Here is a 19076-nt window from a genome sequence, read left to right on the forward strand (position 1 = left end):
TTTTTCAAACGCGGGAAATAAGGATAGAAATTAATATGGCGGAAATGGGGACGATGACAGCGCTGGAGTTTGAATTTTATTAAGTGGAAACTAAACGCCGGGTACTTTTAAATTTGCTAGTGGAAAAGTGAGCGTGAGTTTTTTTAATTTATTGTATTTATTATAGATTTGAATTTATTTATTTACTTATTTATTTATTTATACAAGTTTTTATTTTGAAATACGATATGAGTTGGACAGAAGTTCTAGACCAGGCACTTGCTGTTGTTGGAGAAATTCAAATATTTTTGATAATGCTGAAATTTTTTAAATTGTTTATTAGTTTTGAGTAAAATACTTCACTTAAGGGAGGGAATGGGTCTGAGATACAAAAAAAAAAAAAAAAAAAAAAAAGAGGATATTTTTGTGATTTTTTTTTTTCACAGTAACTTGGTATTAAAATTTTCAAAATTTGTGACATTAAGCATCATTCCAAGAATGTTTCAATATTTTTTAATGAAAATCGATCAGAATATTCTTGAAATGATGCTTAATAATGTCACAAATTTTGAGAATTTTAATAAAGAAAGTACTATGAAAAAAAAATCACAAAAATATCTTCTTTTTTTTGTATCTCAGACCCCTTTTCCACCTTAAATAAAATTAATATGAGAAAGATATTAAATAAATACCTTGCTGATCATTTTGGTCAGTGAATAATAAGACTATTGAAAAACGACTTAATTTACTAAAGGCTTCTAAAAAGTTTTTCAGAAGAATGGCATCTTTGTTGGTGCAGAAATTTTGTTCTAAAGTTTTTATAATTAAACTAAACATTGGTCCATCTAATTTATTGCCTATAACTGTTTTAAAAAAATAAATTAATAATTAATCAGCTGAGGAAATATTTTCTGTCAATCTAGTCATACCTCTTTCTATATTATTTGGACCAACAGATCTAAGTAATTGAGCCCGCGATTTAGTAGATTTATTTTTTACTGATTGCCATGCGTAATTAAATTCATATGGAGAATCAATGACTCCAAATAATTCTACATCACTGTCATTATCTAAATTATTTGTATTATTTTTATCCTTAGATATTATATCGTTATACTTATAATTAATATCAGACTCTGATTTAGAAGAATTGAGCTGAGCTTTCTTAACTCCTGGCTTCTGGTTAAGATTAGGCTCAGATTTTTTAGCAATCGGCTCGTCAATTATTTCCTCAATAAAAACTCCTGAGTTTTTTGAAGTAACCGATTGTCTACCGCTGAAAGTTGATGACACTGATGATGATGCACTGGGATATTTATGACTTTGTGGCTTAGTTGTAATATTTTCATAACAGTAACTGGCTTTTCTGTGTGGCAGTGGCTTAATGTATTGTGAAGTACTTGGAGCACGATCGCAAAAACAAATTCCCTGTCTCTCTAAATATTTTTGCTCCATTCTTGACATTATATCGAATCTTTCATCTTCCCCAATATTTATCTCTCGATTATTACCCCTTACATTTTCTTCTTCATCCTCTATTTTAATGCGCACTTTTTTAGCTGTACTAGAACTGCGTAATTTTTTAACAGCAGCCATCGCCAATTTATTCATCGGCTCTAATTTCAAAATCATTTCGTAATCTTTCAATGCCTGTAAAATAGTAAATTATTAATGAATTTTTTGATAATTAAAATTTTGTTAATTTAATTACCTGATATTTATTCTCCGTTTGTTCACAGGCAGAAGCTCTTCTCAACAGGGCTTTTATATTGGTCGGTTCTATTTCCAATACCATATTGCAGTCATCAATCGCTTCATTAAATCTCTTTAATTTAATATCTAAAATATTAATTAATTTTATTAATAATTAAATTTTTTTTATTTAAATATTTTTTTATTTAATGAAACTCACAAGTAATAGCTCGGTTATTGTACCCATTTATTGATGAATCAATCGCCAGACTAGAATTATAACACAGCAATGCTTCGTTATAATCACCAGCACGAAATGCCTCGTTTCCTTTTTCTCGTTCACGTTCTGCCATGATATTTAATTCAGTTCCAGTCAAAGTTACTGTAAAAAATAATAAATTAATATCGTGTGTAAAAAAAGTGATACTGAAGTTAGCGAAGGTCTGATAATTTTTTGAATTTATTCAAAACGATCATGCAAAAAAAAATTATTTTAAATTGCACTCAAAGTTTTTTCAATTTTCGACATGTGCATATTTTTAGTTTTTTTTTTTAGCAATTGGTTTGTTGAAAAAAAAATTCAAAAATTATTAATTGTCTATTAACTTAAGCATCATGTAAAAATTCGCTCCAAAAAATTTTGACATGTGGAACTTTTAAAGTTGAGACAGATTTTAGAACTTTGAGTGGAACTTTTTCTGAACTTTTGTAATTTTGATAATAAAAAAAAGTTTAATTAGGACTTTGTATGAGCGATTTTTAAGTAAAAAAAATGACGTTTTTAAAAGTTATTTCTCAAAACGTTTTACTCCATTTTACCCTCGTTTTGAAAAAATTCAAAAACCTCAAACTTGGAATTTTTTATACTATTTCTAATGAGAATTTTTTCGGAGTAAGTGTAAAATTTATTAAAAATATATTTTAAAAACGTTCTTTTTTGACTCAAAATTCGCTTTTATAAAATCTTAAATGACTAGAAACTTTTTTTTACTATAAAAATTATAAAAGTTCAAAAAAAATTTCACTTAAAATTCAAATCTGCCTCAAGTTTAGAAGCTTCCGATGTAAAACTTTTTTACTACAAATTAACAGCAATATTAATTGATATGATAAAATAAAATTTATGACAATTCAGCAGACAACTAAAAATTTGTTGTTTATAAAATAAACAAATTAAATATTTCTATAAAAAATGCGCGGACTTTTTAAAATTTCCATGTGCATTTTTTACAATAATATTAAAAAAAAAAAAAAAAAAAATTTACATTTATTAACAATTTCTTCTCGTGACAGCGATTTACTATCCCCCATTTTTTCTTTTTCCTGCTGTAATTTTTTATATTTTACTTGCTGCTGTTCCTCTTGCAAGTCAATTTTATTTAACTCAGTGTCTGCATCATATTTATCCCATGCCGCATAATCATATGACTTAATTCTATTAGTCATTTTATTTCCATTTGTTGAATCCACCATCGTAGATTTTGATTTATTTGTTATTTTACGTATTGGCTCAGTAATAATTTCATTGTCTTTTAAATTTTTACCCTCCTCCAGATCTTTTTCTCTCAAGTGCATTTGTTTCATCCAATAATCCATGTCGTTATCAAGCTCCTCTTGTTTATCTTTTCCCAACATTTTCTGTTTTATTACTGGCTGAGGTTCACGCAAAACCATACTATCAGGAAATATTGAGGCTAGTTTTGTTTCAGCATGTTTTGTTAATTCTGGATAGTAGCCTTCTTCACCAGAACTACTTAGAAATTATTATAATATAGTATTATAAAAATATGAATATTTAAAATCACTGATACATAATAAATATTTACTTACCGTAATATTAAAATTATTTTTTCTATTTCCTTTTTATTATTACACTCGGTTATGTATTCATACGACAGGTGTTCAATTGGGATATTATACCTGCTCAACAATGACCTCTTTTCGGAAGTTGATTTTCTGCTGAGTAACTCCATTTCCTCTTTACCCATTTTGTTAAAATTTTTTTTCCTTCTTTAATATGTTGATTAAATAATTACAATTTATTATCAATTACACTTATGAGTAATTAAGATACGCTGATTTATTTTATTTTATTTGTTGTGTTGTCATAGTAACTATTTTAAAAAATTCCCGGTTTATTGTCAGTTTCCATGTAATTTTATTTTATAGATGTCGGTAGTCTCGAAATTTTGTGAGTGAACGTAGCAGACAGCGGACGAATTTATAATTATTAATAAATAGAGTAAATAATTAGTAAAATCATTAGAAATTTTAAAAAAATTAGCATTTAAAAAATTTTTAATGTAATAAGTGTATTTTTTTTTAATATTATTTTTTTATTATTTACTCTATTTATTTATAATTTTAAATTCATCTGATGTCTGCTATATTCACACTCATGAATAATTGTTACTTGAAGTAAGTCGCGTTTTGAATTTTTTTCTCACTTGAAGAGTTTTAATTTTTGGAAATTTTACGAGCTGTCTGCAAAAAAAAAAAAAACATTAATATGTAAGTAGAAAATTAGGATTTATTATATCTATTTTATTGTTAAATTTATTAGACATTTGCTGATGAATAAAATGAATTTTTTTTTTAATTGGGATAAGAAAAATTTTTATTAAATTTTGAGTGCAAAAATTGTCATTAAGTAAATTTATAAAATTATCTCCCCCAATAAATTTTGACCACAAATTGTCAGCTGACGTTTAATGATTTTTGGATTTTTTTAAAAACAATAAATTAAAAAAAAAAAAGTTTTTTAAAAATTGCACCTGTTGTTTTTTTAATTTTCTACATGTGCATATTTTTAATTTTTTTTTTTTAAATTAAATTGTTGAAAAAATTGTAGCCAAAAAACTGAATAACAAAAGTTGACGTATATTTGCCGTCAATTTGAAAAAAAATTGGCTCAGCAAATTTATAATTTAGTTTGCTTGAAATTTACGACTGTATTGGATGACAAAATGATCCCAGGGAATCAGAGTTTCAGCTCAGAAATTGAAATGAAACTTTTGACATCTCGATGACGTACAGTAAATATAAAAATTTAAATTCAAATTTTTAGCTCTTTTATACATAAAATAACTTATGAATTTGACGTAAAATTAAAGCTGCTATTTGACATCGTTTATATGCAATTTTATGTGTGGGAGAGAGCAAAAACTGAAATTAAATTTTTTATCTGTACTAGACGTCATTGAGATGTCAAATGTTTCATATAAATTTTTCAGTTAAAATGTTAATCATCTAGAGAGTTCTTATGGAAGTCAAGTTTTGATATTTTTATTTCTGATCTTACGTACTTACGCGTGAAATATTTGCTTTAATTTGACTGTTGGTTGAGTTCGGATATAAATTTTAGTCTAAACATCAAAATTTATATTCAAATAACGCGAACTAATATAGCAATAGTTAGTAAGCAAGAAAATATTAACCGATAATGCAGTTATGCTAAACAAATATTTAAATTTCTGTCATACTGCGATCGAAATTTCTTGAATGAAATAACGAAATAACATCACTACTATAAACACCAATAAAACATTACAAAACAAGTTGTTTATTAAAGCTCAAGAATTTATAAGTTTGAAAATAAAAATGGAATTTATTGTTATTATGACAGCGAATTTAAACAAACAAATTTTTTAAAATTCCAATTATTGTTTTAAATACATTTTTCCGCCCGTAACTTTTTTTAAACCGTTTAATCTCTTTTTTTTAATATACATTACCATAAATTACTATAAATATAACTTGCATCATTTTTCTTACGCACATTTTATAAAAGTAAATTTACTCATTTTTTACTTATTTTTTTAAATTAATAACCAGCAATTAACAATTAAATTTCAAATTTAACTATCAATCAACGAACCTCTACTATTTTAAATTCCACTTGATATACTTGTTATCAATAATGACAATAATTTATTTTTTATTACTACTAATTATCAATTACTATTAATTATATGTCTTATTATATTTATTCATCATGTGTGTATAGATATTTATAATTGACAAATGTTATTAACTGTTCGATAATGAGGAATAATGTAACCAAACTAAGTATATATATGTTTAACAATACGAATAATGTATAATATAAAATGCTTTATTGCTCTATATTTATATATATATATAAATACATATTATTCATATTATGAAACATATATATATTTAGTTTTGTCTCATTGTTTCTCATTATCGGACAATTAATAAATTTTGTCAGTTATTTAATTATAAATGAGTGTGAATCTAACAGATGTGGGACAATTTATGAATTTTAAATGAATGAGTTAATTAATTAAAATAATTGAATTTAAAAAAATCGGCAATTGTCTGACATTCACACTTATGATCATAATAATTAAATGTAATGAGATATTTAATTAATAAGTATATATATATATATATATATATATATATATATATATATATATATATATATATATATATATATATAGAAAAAAAAAGATTTTTCGGTGCAAGAATTTTTTTCTTGCCTCAAAATTATTGTTTTCAATTTATAATGTAAAAAATTTCTTGGGGAGAGTAAAAATTTTTTAAAGATACTGAAGTTTGCCGTCGTCTAATAACTCTTGAATTTTTTTAAAACCGATATATTATACAAAAAAAAAAAATATTTTAAATAATTGCACTTATAGTTTTTAAAACTTTCTACATGCGCATATTTTTTTTTTTTTTTCGTAATTAATTTGTTGAAAAAAGAAATCCAAAAATTCATGAGTGTGAATGCAGCAGACAGACAAATTTAAAATTATTAATAAACAGGGTAAATAATTAATGAAATAAAATTTTTTGAAAATGGGCATTAAAAAAGTTTTAAAATTAATAAGTTCATTTTCTCAAAATCTTATTTTTTAAATTATTTACTCTATTTATTTATAATTTTAAATTTATCTGATGTCCGCTACATCATACTTTTTGCGCCAAGAAATTTTTTTTATCCGTATATATCTATATATACACATATATAAAAGTATGTAGGTGTTGCGGCGGCGCTCTCGATGCGCCAAGTAAAACGTGTGTAGCCGGTAGTGCATATTAGACGGTGCGCCGGCACGAATGCTCGCATTCGCGGGCGAGAGCTCGCCGTGAGTGGTATGTTGATATATTACATATATAAAGTAACTTTTACTATCGCGTATATTTCCTAATTATTACTTAAAATTTTTCGGGTAATTAATATCAACACAATAAAATAAATAAAAAGTTACATCCGTAAATCGCGTATTTATTTCAGCGAAAATAATTTATTTAAAATTGTGAGTGAAGTGATTTTTAAATTGTGAATTATTTCTTTTATCAAGTGAAGTGATAAGACGATTATACATTTTTTGAGGTAAACAGTGTAATTATACTTTTGATAATGCGTAGATTTGTCAAAGCATTACTTTTTTCCTTGTTTTTAATATTTATTATTATTATTTTGACGAGCGTAGTTTTGAATTTTTGCGCGCGCAAATTTAAAACTTTTTATACTGATAATAAATATTTAGTAATTGAAGCGTAAAATTAATATTGCGACATGTGTTAACTCGAACTGTTAAATCTGTCGATATATCGAGACGACAGTCACCTTCGATTGATTATCGCTCCTGTCTAATCGACTACGCATTTTACTGTATTTATTATAAACTGTTTTATAATAATTATATACATATATATTTTAACTTGATCTTGATATAAATTTATTATTCAATAATTAAATTAATTTATGACAAGAAATGTCATTTTAATTTTTTTTTTATTTAAAATAGTCGGAAATTATTATAATTAGTTTTAGATACGCAGCAAATTAATGATTAATCATTTAATTGTTTTTTTGTTATTCATAAATAATTTCTTAGGTGACGAACGATAAAAAATGTTTTTACAGTTTACATTGATAAGTAGAGTATATAAAATCTAGATTGTACAAAAAAACACATTAATCATTTTTAAATATAACGCACGTGCTATGAATTATAAACTTTCCATAATTTAAAAATTTTATTTTTAAATAAAAACGCGCGATTTTTTAGTAAATATTTAAATTTTTAAAAAATGTTTTGTGTTTACACTCGACAAATATTACAAACTAAATATTTATGTTTATTTAAAAAAAAAAATAATAATAATAAATATTTTAAACTTAAAATTTTTGTGATCTTGTAATTGACAGACTATCAAAAATTTTTTGATTTTTATTTAAACAGATTAATAGCATAAAAAAAAAAAAGTAAAAATATGCACATTTAGAAAATTGAAAAAACTATAGGTGCAATTTTTTCAAATATTTTTTTTTTATATTTTACTGTTAAAAAAAAATTCCTAAAATTATTAGGCGTCAGTTAACTTTAGATCATGAGTTGACAGACAATCAAAAATTTTTGGATTTTTTTTAAATAACTTAATGACAAAAAAAAAAAACTAAAAAAATGCATATGTAGAAAATTAAAAAATCTTTGAGTGCATTTTTTTCAAATATTTTTTTGTCCAAAACTTATCTTTAAAAAATAATCCAAAAATTACTAAACCTCAGCTGACTTCAGTATTATAAATTTTTTCTCAAAAAAAAATTAGAAATTTTAAATAAATAACTAAAATAAAAATATTTTTTTTTCAGATCAACCAGTGAAAAAAAAAATTGATGGTCAAGGTTCCGCGTTAATTTTCCATCAGCAGTGAATACTCTTAGAAATATATTTTGGGCGGCGATAATCACGTTCCATTTAAAAATAATCCTGGTCTTAAAAGTGTAAGCAGCAGAGCCTGAAGCGCGAGTGAAGGATCCAGAGAAAGTGAAAGAAGCCGCGGCAACAAACGCCTCAACTCCTTCTCGCACTACTCTACTCTCATCTACTCCTCAGTACTTAATACTCCACAACTACATTCGTATAATTCACTACCACCGTTCCTGTACTTGTACTTATACTTGTTGTACGTGTATACATATATAAATAATCGTGTGCAAGTAAAAGCAAGAGAATAACAGTACGAGAGAGTAAGTAGGATACCGAGGTCGTAGTGGCGCCTCAGAAGTTACAGTCGGACAACGTGACGAACGAGGATTCACTGTCTATTACGAGATTCCATGGGTGTTTTACACCTTTATCGTGAGAAACGACCAGTCTCATTTATCTTCGCGCTTCAATTTTAAATTCAAACTCCACCAGCAACATCCGAGTCTGCATAACAAAACTTTTTTTTTACACGTAATACTTTTTTTTAAAATTTATTACCGTCATCGCATCCTGTAAAAATTATTATTTTATATTTATTACATTACAGAGAATTACGTACCAGTATAAATATATAAATATATACATATATATTTGATAATATACATGCGCGTGTCATTGAACTTGATATTGAACAACTAAAGTTGTTAATTTAAATTATTATTCGGGTTTTAAATAATTCCTGTCACAGCGGAGAGACTGCGAATTAACCTGAGTCCTTTTGTGGTCGAGCTCTTGGATTATTTCCTTTACTGGCGCAAATACAAGTCAAGCTTGAGAGTAAGAGTATAAGGAAAAAGTTATAATATAAAAGTATTTTAAGTTTAAAAGATAGTTCTTACTCGACCGCAGGTTCATCAGAGCTCCAGGTGATTGCTCCTTAAGAAAGACTGCTCCTGCTGGTGCCGGTACTGAAGTTGATGCTGGTTTACTTGTATGCTGTATAGCTTCATGTTGTGGATTCTGGTGTACAGCACTGGGTTTAAAATAAACTTAAACCAAGAGATAGATAAAATAATGTATTATAGTAAGGTTCAGCCGAGGAACACGTCATCTTGATTCACGCGCGAGCTGGTATTTATAAAATATTAAAATAGTAAGGAGTAAATAAAAATTAATGTGATAAGAAAAATAACTTTAAAACGGTGGGAGGGTAAAATTGTGAAGGATGAGGAAGTTGTAATTTAACTTCAGCGACACGAGGATCATGATGATGATGATGATGATGATGATGAGTCTCTTGGTGTTGGTGCGGTAGAGATAATTACAAAGCGGTATTTTAGTAGATACGATTGCCGCATTCCGTATTAAATAAACAAACTGTTGTTTTGTGTTAAAAGATATACTGTGAGCTGTGACGGTGGTTTTTTAATTTAAACGTGTGGACAAGTGATTTTTTTTTAAATTTTAAATTGAGTTTGTTGTGACAAGTGATTTTTATTGATGGATTTATTATTATGTGCCAAAGTGGGTCTGATGATACCTGAAGATCTGGGATGACCAACGTCAACAGGATCCGGGTGGTCGTCCTCGGCGGCCCCAGAGTCGGCAAATCTGGTGAGTTTATTCATTATTTTTATTTTTTGTTATGGCTTTTTTAATGAGTCTTGTGTTATTTCAAATGGAGATTACTTTTTTTTTCAATCAATTATTTAAATTTTTAAATTTAAAAATTGTTAATTTGAATTTTCAAATATATTTTATCGGGTTATAATTGTCTGATTTAATTTGCGATCCATTAACTGGGAGCGAAAAATTTTTTTAAAAGAAAAAATCTTAAAACCAGTTGACTCTGCGCGCCAATCTCAAAACTTCCCGTGGTTTTTGAAATTAAAAAGTTCGAAAACATTATTATTAGTAATTTTTGAATTCTTAGAAATTATTTTCTTTTGGACTAAAAGAAAAAAACAATACATTTAGCCAAAAAAAATTTTTTTCAACTGAAATGGCTCTAAAACAGAATTGATTACATTTGGAGGCAAATTATATGCCAAGTACATTCAAATTTAGTGATTCGTTTCAAAGATACTTTACCATAAATTTTACACCCTCACACAAACGTTCGCCCGGAAATAGTCAGAATATTTCGGCTGCCCAATTTTAAAACACAGTAAGAGACAAATTTCTCAAAATTAGTTTTTTAGTATTTTTAGTTCCAGTAGAATCTTGAGAACGAGATTCAATTCATATTTCAAAAATTTTATTTTTATCAGTTACTGTGTTTTGAAATTGGACAGCCAAGTTTTCTAGAATTTCAAAACATCGAGATCTTATGAAAACTTCATTTTTAAAAATTGAACCGGAACTGATACCTTCTTTTTTTAGGAAATTTTAAATTTTCATAGCTAGAAGTTAATAGTATCTTATGCATCATGTAGAATCGGTGTAATATTCGATGTCACTAGATGTATATAATAGTTTAAGTAATGAATGTACGAAGAAAACGCCATTAAATGCCTAAAGTCAGCGTCATGGAGTCAGAGTTATGAAAATAATTAACTTTATTATTATTAAAAAACATATACTTCACGAAATTGAATACGGTGTTTAGTACTACTTACTTAAAAAAACTTAACTCAAAAAAAGTCATCTTTGGTGTTATGTCGTATCAATTAATAGAGAAATGTAAGGTTATAAAATTCAGCTGACGTTGCCCTGATCTGCACATGCGTACGCTGATTAAATGCGCATGGGCAGTCTAGAGATTTTGGTCATGTTAATAAGGCAGCTAAATTCCCAGTGACGTCATAAGAGAAAAGTGATAGATGTTATTGGCTTGAATTATTGAGTAGGGATATACTCCACCCATTTCACTAAAATTCAGTGGTTTAATATAAAAAGGAGTGTTTTAATATATATTACACCATTCTTTTAACCAATCAGAAAGGATTGTACTTTAATATAAAATTTTATGAGGCTCTTTAGCCAGTTAGCGGCGTATTCTTCGGCATGAGTTACAAAAAAAAATTTTATTTATTAATAAATAATATAAATTGTGGTCTATTAATTGCCAATAATTAATTACTCGAAGATATTTTTAACGCAAAAAAAAAAATGTTTTAAAAAATAGTTACCGTAAAATGTAAATCCAACGGTACTGTTGAGTTTTATTATCAACATGTTGATCAGGGTAAATTATTTTCTCGGTTAAAGCACACCACAAGTGTTCTTATCCTAAGGTCTTCTCGTTACGTCGAGTAGTGTAGTGTAAAAGAACCCAAAGCAGATTGGTTGTAGCATAAAAATATAAAAAAAGGCGCCAAGAGAAGCACCAAAGAAGATTCTGTAGACTAAGAGGAGCAGGTATTAAGGATAAAAAGGAGACAAAGAATAAGAAATAAAGTATAAGTAGAGTGAATAAAGGAGAGAACCGGTAGCATTTGTAATTTATTCTCACGCGGCTTCCTTTAATGCCGATTTCTTAAACCAGACTCCTTAAGGAAAAGGACGACAGGAATCCGTAAAAGTTTAACTTCTATCGTCTCCTACTGCCGCGGTAATAAGGACCTCCTTGGACATTATCGGTTATCCAGTCTACTCTTTGGGTCTACTGTTCACTTTTAACCGCAACCAGATCCGGAGTAGCTGAGTCACTTCCATGCGCTAAATCCTGAACTGTTTCATACCAGAGTTTGATTTTAATGCGATAACACTGGAGTTTTTTTTTTTTTTTAGTTTATTCAGAACCGTAACGGTAATTAATTAAAATGACAATCCAAAATATATAGAATAATTAATTAATAATATGTATATATATTTATGGGTTGTTTATAGTTTTTAAATTAAAATTTTAAATCTGATAAGTCAATTAGTAGTACGTATGTTAATTACCAACGACACTTCCTTGATTAATTTCTCTGATTAATTCCGATTAATTGAGACGATAGTTATAGTGCACATGAGAATTTAAAATGTAGTAGTCGCTGTATAGATTTTAAATATATAATATATGTTTGTGTGATTGTAAAAGTTAAGTTACACGAAATCACGGAAGTTATTTGTTACTTTTGAATATTTTTATTGTTAATAAGCACTAATTAATGGATGTTGTGCAATTTAATGATGATGGTAGTACAAATATATGATCCTGAAGTTAGAAGATGATTAACAATTTTTAAACTTTTTTTTTTAAATAAATCAAATACAAAAAAAATTATATGCACGTGTAGAAAATTTAATAAACTACAGGTGCAATTTTTTAAAATATTTTTTTTTTTTTTATTATTTATCGTTTTGAAAAAAATCCAAAAATTATTAGACATTGGCTAACTTCAGTATCATTATAAATATTACGCTAGAAATGGATTACGAAATATATATATATATATATATATATATATATATATATATATATATATATATATATATATATATATATATACATGTATATATTTTTTTTATTGGAACAAATATATTTATTTATTGGGAAAAAATTTTTCTTAAGACTAGAAAAAATTTCTTGGCTCAAAAAAATTTTTTCTTTCAAGAAAATTTCTGCTTTTAATTTATGATACGAAAAATTTCTAGTCAAGTTAAAAATTTCTTGGGGTGAGTAAAAATTTTTTGAGCTAAGAAGTCCTTTTTTTTCTGTGTAATTTAGAAAATTTGAAAATGACATTCAATTTTGTTTTTCTTTTTTTTTAATTAAATATCTTAATAATCATTTGTTTATCGCAATTACCGTAAATGCTATTTAACAAATAACTTTCATTGCATAAACAGTTTAAAAAAAATAATAAAAAAAAAAAGTTAAAGTGAAATTAAAGAAAGCAGTATTACGAACAAATTAAACATGATAAAAAAATACGAACAGGCTGATAAAAGTTTTCCATTTATTATTATTAATAATTAATACCAATGATTCGACATATTTATTCAAATATCATACCACAATTATTAAATAACAATAAAATTAGTTAAAATATAAATAACAATAAATTAAATAATTAATTTTATCGCGTTAAAAAAAAAGTAATTGATAATAAATAATTATTTATTGTTTGTCTTTAATAGAAGAATTATTATAAATGAATTTACTGATAAAATGATTTAGTAGGAGGGTACGAGTATCGTGTGTCTCACAGTACGTAAATTAAAATTTTATAACCACACCAAACCCACAATTATATAAAGGACATTGCACTTCAATACTTTAATTACGCCAATAAAACATCAACTGAGATAAATGGACCCAGGCTTATATACTTGGATATTTATACTCTCGTCAAAGGTCAAAATCTTTGGTTATTCTCATAATAGCAATTATAGTTTAAATAATAATGCTGATAATCGTACAATATATATATATATATATATATATATACATATATCCAACGAGCTATAAGATATTTAAATGTCTTTGAGGAGGGTCTACACAGAAAAAAAGGATTTCTTAACACAAAAAATTTTTACTCATCTCAAGAAATTTCTTGCATCATGAATTAAAAACAAAAATTTTCTTGGAGCAAGAAGAAATTTTTGTTTTCATTTCATAATGAAAAATATTTCTTGAACCAAGAAATTATTTTTTGTATAGTAATTTTCGTCCAAACTTTTCTATCAATCAAAACCTTTAAACGCAAAATTAAAAACGAGACTCGATGCATTATTTTACATAAAAAATAAAGTTATCTCGAGTCAAGAAAATATTTTCAAGTCGAGGTTTTCTTGAACCGAGAGAATTTCTCTTGCTCGGAGGAAATTTTTACTTTATTCCAGAAAATTTACGTTTTTAAAAAAAATTTCTTGAATCAAGAATATTTACTTTCAGTCTGAATTTTTTTTCTGAAGACTCGGACCAAATTAGTCTTGTTCAAATGCTATGGTTGATAGTAAAGCCGAGTCATGTTGACCACCTGAAATTGAAACAAAAATGCAAAAATTACTATGGCCATAGTAAAATTCCCAATAGTTAGAGTAATTTGTGTTGTAAATTTTACTATGGTTACAGCAATTTCTTCCAGGTGGCCAACATGGACCGGCTTAACTATGACACCATAGCATTTCAAACAACAATAATTTCTTCGTATACAATTTATTTTTCATAAACGTTTATTTGATTAAAATAAAAACGTGAACAAAGTTTGCATTTACTGCGCAAGTGGAAGGATAGTCTCGTTCGTCGACTTGATATAAGAGAGAAAAAAGAGCCGACTCCTCTTAACTTGAATCTGTTTGAAAGACAATCGAGCAATTATGTAAGATCTACCTACTTATATTTATTTAATATATACCTTTGACTAGTAGTTTTAAAGACTTAAATCTCGAGTGTCTAAGAGTCGTTGGTTCGCTCAGTAAACTCGTATATATATCGATCGACAGGAAGAGGACGATCAATGCAGCAATGCCTTACCTCTTTTAATTCCCTTCTCTTCTCTTCTCTCGTATATTCTTTCTCTCTTTCATCCTCATCTTCATCCTCGTCCTCATCCTCATCCTCATCCTCCTTTTATGCCTGCATCTATTACCTCGCATGCCATCGACGAGTTTAAAGTCTGGTAGACTCTATAGCTATACAAGGAGGTTAATCAACTCGGTGAAAAGCATCGCTTTCATTCTTAAGTCCTCGTGCGATATATATATATAAATATATATTTCTTTTTTTTCGACTAATTAAGGCATTTAGAAAGGTTCCCTATTTGCGCAATAATTATTTTTATGTCTTTATAAAGATGTTACGTGTGTTGAGATAACAAGACAACTTTAATTATTGTAAATATACTTACGGTTTAATTGAGTAGTTACAATTAAAAAATATATATATGTTTTTTTTAATTATTACAGTAATAATTTATGTGAAATTTTAATTTGCAATTATTTTGAATATATTTATGTGAATATTAAATGTTACATCAAGGGGGGAAACGGGTCTGAGATACAAAAAAAAAAAAAGAGGATATTTTTTTTTCAGAGTACGTTCGTTATTAAAATTCTCAAAATTTGTGACATTATTAAGCATCATTTCAAGAATGTTCTGCTAAATTTTCATAAAAAAATATTGAATAATGAGCCAGTGATAGTGGGGAGAGACGAGTCACCTCAAAAAAAAGTGTTAATGCCGTAAGCAGGATAACTCATGCCTCATTTGAAATAAAAAAACTAAAAAGATTTCTTTAGTACATAAGTTTGTCTTGGATTTGAACGAAGGAATAAACAAAATATTCATTTTTTAATTTTTGGTAAAGGTGTATTCAAAAAACTCGGATTTTTGCCAAAAATTATTCCTTTTGTTTAATTAAAAAATATGTAGTTATTGAAAAAAAAAATTCTTCGTTTAAATCTATGATAAACTTATGTACCAAAGAAATTTTTTTAGTTTTTTGATTTCACATGAGGCAGTCATGAGTTATCCTGCCTACGGCATGGAGACTTTTTTTTGAGGTGACTCGTCTCTCCCCACTACCACTGGCTTATTTTTCAATATTTTTTTACGAAAATTTATCAGAATATTCTTGAAATGATGCTTAATAATGTCACAAATTTTGAGAATTTTAAGAACGAAAGTACTCTGAAAAAAAAATATCCTTCTTTTTGTATCTCAGACCCGTTTTCCTCCTTAAAAAAAAAAACATTTATAATTTTAATAAAATCATAAGGAATTAAATTAAACGACATTTTAATTTAATGGATTTATAATTATTAAATTGGAGTATAAAATTAAGTAAAAAAAATTAAGTTTATAAATAAAAGTTCGTAGTTTTTTTTTTTTTTTTAAAGTACACGGCATGCAAAGTAAAATTTTGGTTTACTTTCTCGTACAACGTCACAATGACGCAAGGAAGGCCGGTATTGAAACTGGCGAGAGTTCAAAATGCCTGTAACGATGTTTTCACAGCTGATAACCCGTTGTTTGTATTTATTAAACAATGTCTGCTCAATCTGATTTAATCACAATCAAGTTCAAAGTCTGGGATGCATAAGAAAAAAATTTTTTTTTATTTCTTTTATATAAAAAAAAAAAAAAAATAAAATAAAATAAAAATAAAAATAAAGAAAAAGGGAGAGTACTCTCGTGTAAATCGACGGTCTCTGACTTGAGAGGTAGAGCTACAGTGCCCTGAGGGATCAAAGAGTAGGAAGAGAGGACGACATCGTGGCCGAGAGTCGCGCGTGCCAGTTAATAAATATTCTCGACTGATGCACTTGCGGCGAAACTCGTTTCCCCGCTACACAACTATATATAAACATACTATTATACATTTATATATATGTATACATATATATATGAGTATAGATATAGGTATAAAAAGGAGTTAACGTGCAATGCTCAGCTCAGGATTAAAAGCCAGAGTTTCAAAGACAGGCTCCACACTCTTGACTTATTCTGAGCAAAGAGACAAGAGAAGATGAGAGAGAGAGAGAGAGAGAATTATATGACAAAAAGATGTACTGATCTTTAAAAATAAAAAAAAGTATGTTGAGAAGAGGAGAGAAGTTCAGTTAAGTCGCGGCACCACGTCGCCTGCCAAGAAGATAAAGAAGCTGAGTATCAGCAGCATCCTTTGGATATGGGTATTAAATAAAACAAGTGTCGTTGGAATTATACTATACCATCACATCAATAGATTTACTCGCTAGTAGAGTGTGGTATCAATGAAGCTGGAGCATAAATTGTTGGTTACCTTTCACGTGTCCCAGCAAATGTAACGAGAAGACGGAGAAGAAAAGTTAGATTGAGAATAATATGATGAGGAGGAGAAAGACGAAGTCTATGAGAACAGGGAGAGTGTCGTAGTCGTAGTCAGCGAGGATTAAACGGATTTAACCGAGTCAACCGAGAGGTCGATAGTAAATTATTACCAAAGTTTATTAAACAGTTCTAGTAGTGTTTACATTTATTTTTTGTCGGTAATAAATATATGTACCAACGGGTTTTATTTTTATGGAGATAAATATTATTAGATTAATAAACTAGGTTCGAGAGTTTAGATATTAGAGAATCTAATCAATGGAAATTAATCAGTTGTATATTTTTACACTACTCAATCGCGGAGCAATGAGATGTGTTCTACTAATGCTTAGTCCCAGCTGATTCACTCATCTATACAACTTATTTACATTCGTTAAAATATACCCAAGTAAAAAAAAATTTAGATCATTTGATAATTAATAAAACGGTTCAATCTTGAGTCAATATTTTAAATATAATGATTGAAAAAAAAAATTTGAAAAAGATCAGTGATCTCCGTCAATATATAAACGGATGTTGGTAAACAGAATAATTTGAAAAATATACAACTGATTAATTTTTTTTTTTTTTTTAAATTAAGGTAAAAGATCTAGTACTTAATCAGGGAACTGGTACTCGATCATTTCATGTATTTGTATATTTGTATTTATATCGGGTACTAGTTCTATGATCGTGTACTGGGTCTTTTACTTTAGTACACGGAGAAATTTTTGTTGTTTAAAATGTTATGGTATCATAGTAATTTTTTCAAAATATTTTTTTCAATAAATAAATTACAAAAAAAAAAAAATTAAAAATATGCACATACAGAAAATTTTAAAAGCTACAGGTGCAATTTTTTAAAATATTTTTTTTTTTTTTAATTTATTGTTTTTAAAAAAATTCAAAAATTATTAGACGTCGGCTACTTTGAGTATCAAAAAATTGGGATTGAGTTCGAAGTGATTATGAATATTATTTAAATTCAAATTCACTCGAAGTTTCTGAGTTTTTAAAAAATTCACTCAGCATATGGAGAAAATTCGGAGTTTGTTTTTTAGCGGAGTGATTTAGATTTTATTTAAATCCGCATTCACTCCAATTCAGAGTTTTAACATTCAAATAATTTCCTTGTCGGTGTGAACTTCACTCCGGAGGAATTTAATAAATTAAAGTAAAAACTTAAAACTGGCGATTCATGAACAAAATTTAATTGCCTAATTAACAAATATTTTTTTTATATTTTGAATGATCAAGTGACTCGACGTTTGGATTTTCCAACTTTTTATTGTTTAATAATGGAGTCTAATTTTTTCCGATGGTGAAAGGAGTTGATCCCTATGTCCCGGATGGCAGTGATATATAAATATCTATATATATGAGCTTGCGTGTGAGAGTATGTTTATTATATCAAGGATATGCATTTGGGTTTTTTATATAATTTTTTTCTTTTGTGGTGAGGAAGAGATCGTGGAAGATGAGATGAGTAATTGAAAGTTTTAAAAACCCTTAGGCGACAGCTTTGAGACGAGACAACGTCATATCCTTGCACTCGATGTCAAGTACGCGGATCGGTTATTACAGTTTAGTTTTATTTAACCATAAACTTGCTGCCGCTCTATTTATTAATAAAAAAAAAAAAATTCAATTACATTATTGAGTTTAAATTAAATTATTGCTTATAAAATTTATTTTTAATATTTAAATAATTAATAATTAATAATACTTGACATTAATAATAAAAAAAATAATTATTCACAGATAATTTATTTTAATTGCAAATAAACTAATCACATAAATTATAGTTTAAAAAATTAATTAATTGATGATAAATTGCTCATTATTATATTAATTATTCAATTGTCAGACGTGTCTAATTAACTCGCAGAAAAACCACAGCCGTAAAATATAATATTTTTTAAAATTTATTATTCTTGCTCTCGAAACCGCATAATACTTAACTATATACAATATATATATATATATATACA

The 19076-nt window shown here is 27.2% G+C and overlaps 2 protein-coding genes across 4 annotated transcripts in view; one reads left to right on the forward strand and one right to left on the reverse strand.

Moving 5' to 3' along the window:
- Window positions 1–153: 153 nt before the first annotated feature.
- Window positions 154–5736, reverse strand: LOC103579510 (sperm-associated antigen 1). Of its 2 annotated transcripts, none has more exons than XM_014441429.2 (8): window positions 5549–5736; window positions 3502–4155; window positions 2937–3421; window positions 1892–2053; window positions 1691–1818; window positions 909–1629; window positions 672–842; window positions 154–296 (listed from the first exon to the last, which is right to left on the reverse strand). In XM_014441429.2, the coding sequence occupies exons 2-8, from the start codon at window positions 3657–3659 to the stop codon at window positions 211–213; spliced, it is 1911 nt and encodes a 636-aa protein (XP_014296915.1). In that variant the 5' UTR covers window positions 3660–4155; window positions 5549–5736; the 3' UTR covers window positions 154–210. The 2 variants fall into 2 exon arrangements, with proteins under 2 accessions (XP_014296915.1, XP_053595442.1); XM_053739467.1 differs by having other exon boundaries at window positions 5406–5736.
- Window positions 5737–6755: 1019 nt separating this feature from the next.
- The window catches only part of LOC103579512 (ras-related and estrogen-regulated growth inhibitor), a 52641-nt gene continuing 40320 nt past the window's right edge, over window positions 6756–19076 (forward strand). Inside the window, exons 1-3 of one of the 2 annotated variants that reach the window (XM_053739468.1) lie at window positions 6756–7036; window positions 8303–9197; window positions 9270–9974. In XM_053739468.1, coding sequence (XP_053595443.1) covers window positions 9914–9974 — 61 coding nt within the window. In that variant the 5' untranslated portion in view covers window positions 6756–7036; window positions 8303–9197; window positions 9270–9913. Of the gene's footprint in view, window positions 7037–8302; window positions 9975–19076 lie in introns of both variants that reach the window. The other variant, XM_014441426.2, reaches the window with a different exon arrangement.

This window comes from Microplitis demolitor, chromosome 5 (assembly GCF_026212275.2).
Source record: "Microplitis demolitor isolate Queensland-Clemson2020A chromosome 5, iyMicDemo2.1a, whole genome shotgun sequence".
Lineage (NCBI taxonomy): Eukaryota > Metazoa > Arthropoda > Insecta > Hymenoptera > Braconidae > Microplitis > Microplitis demolitor.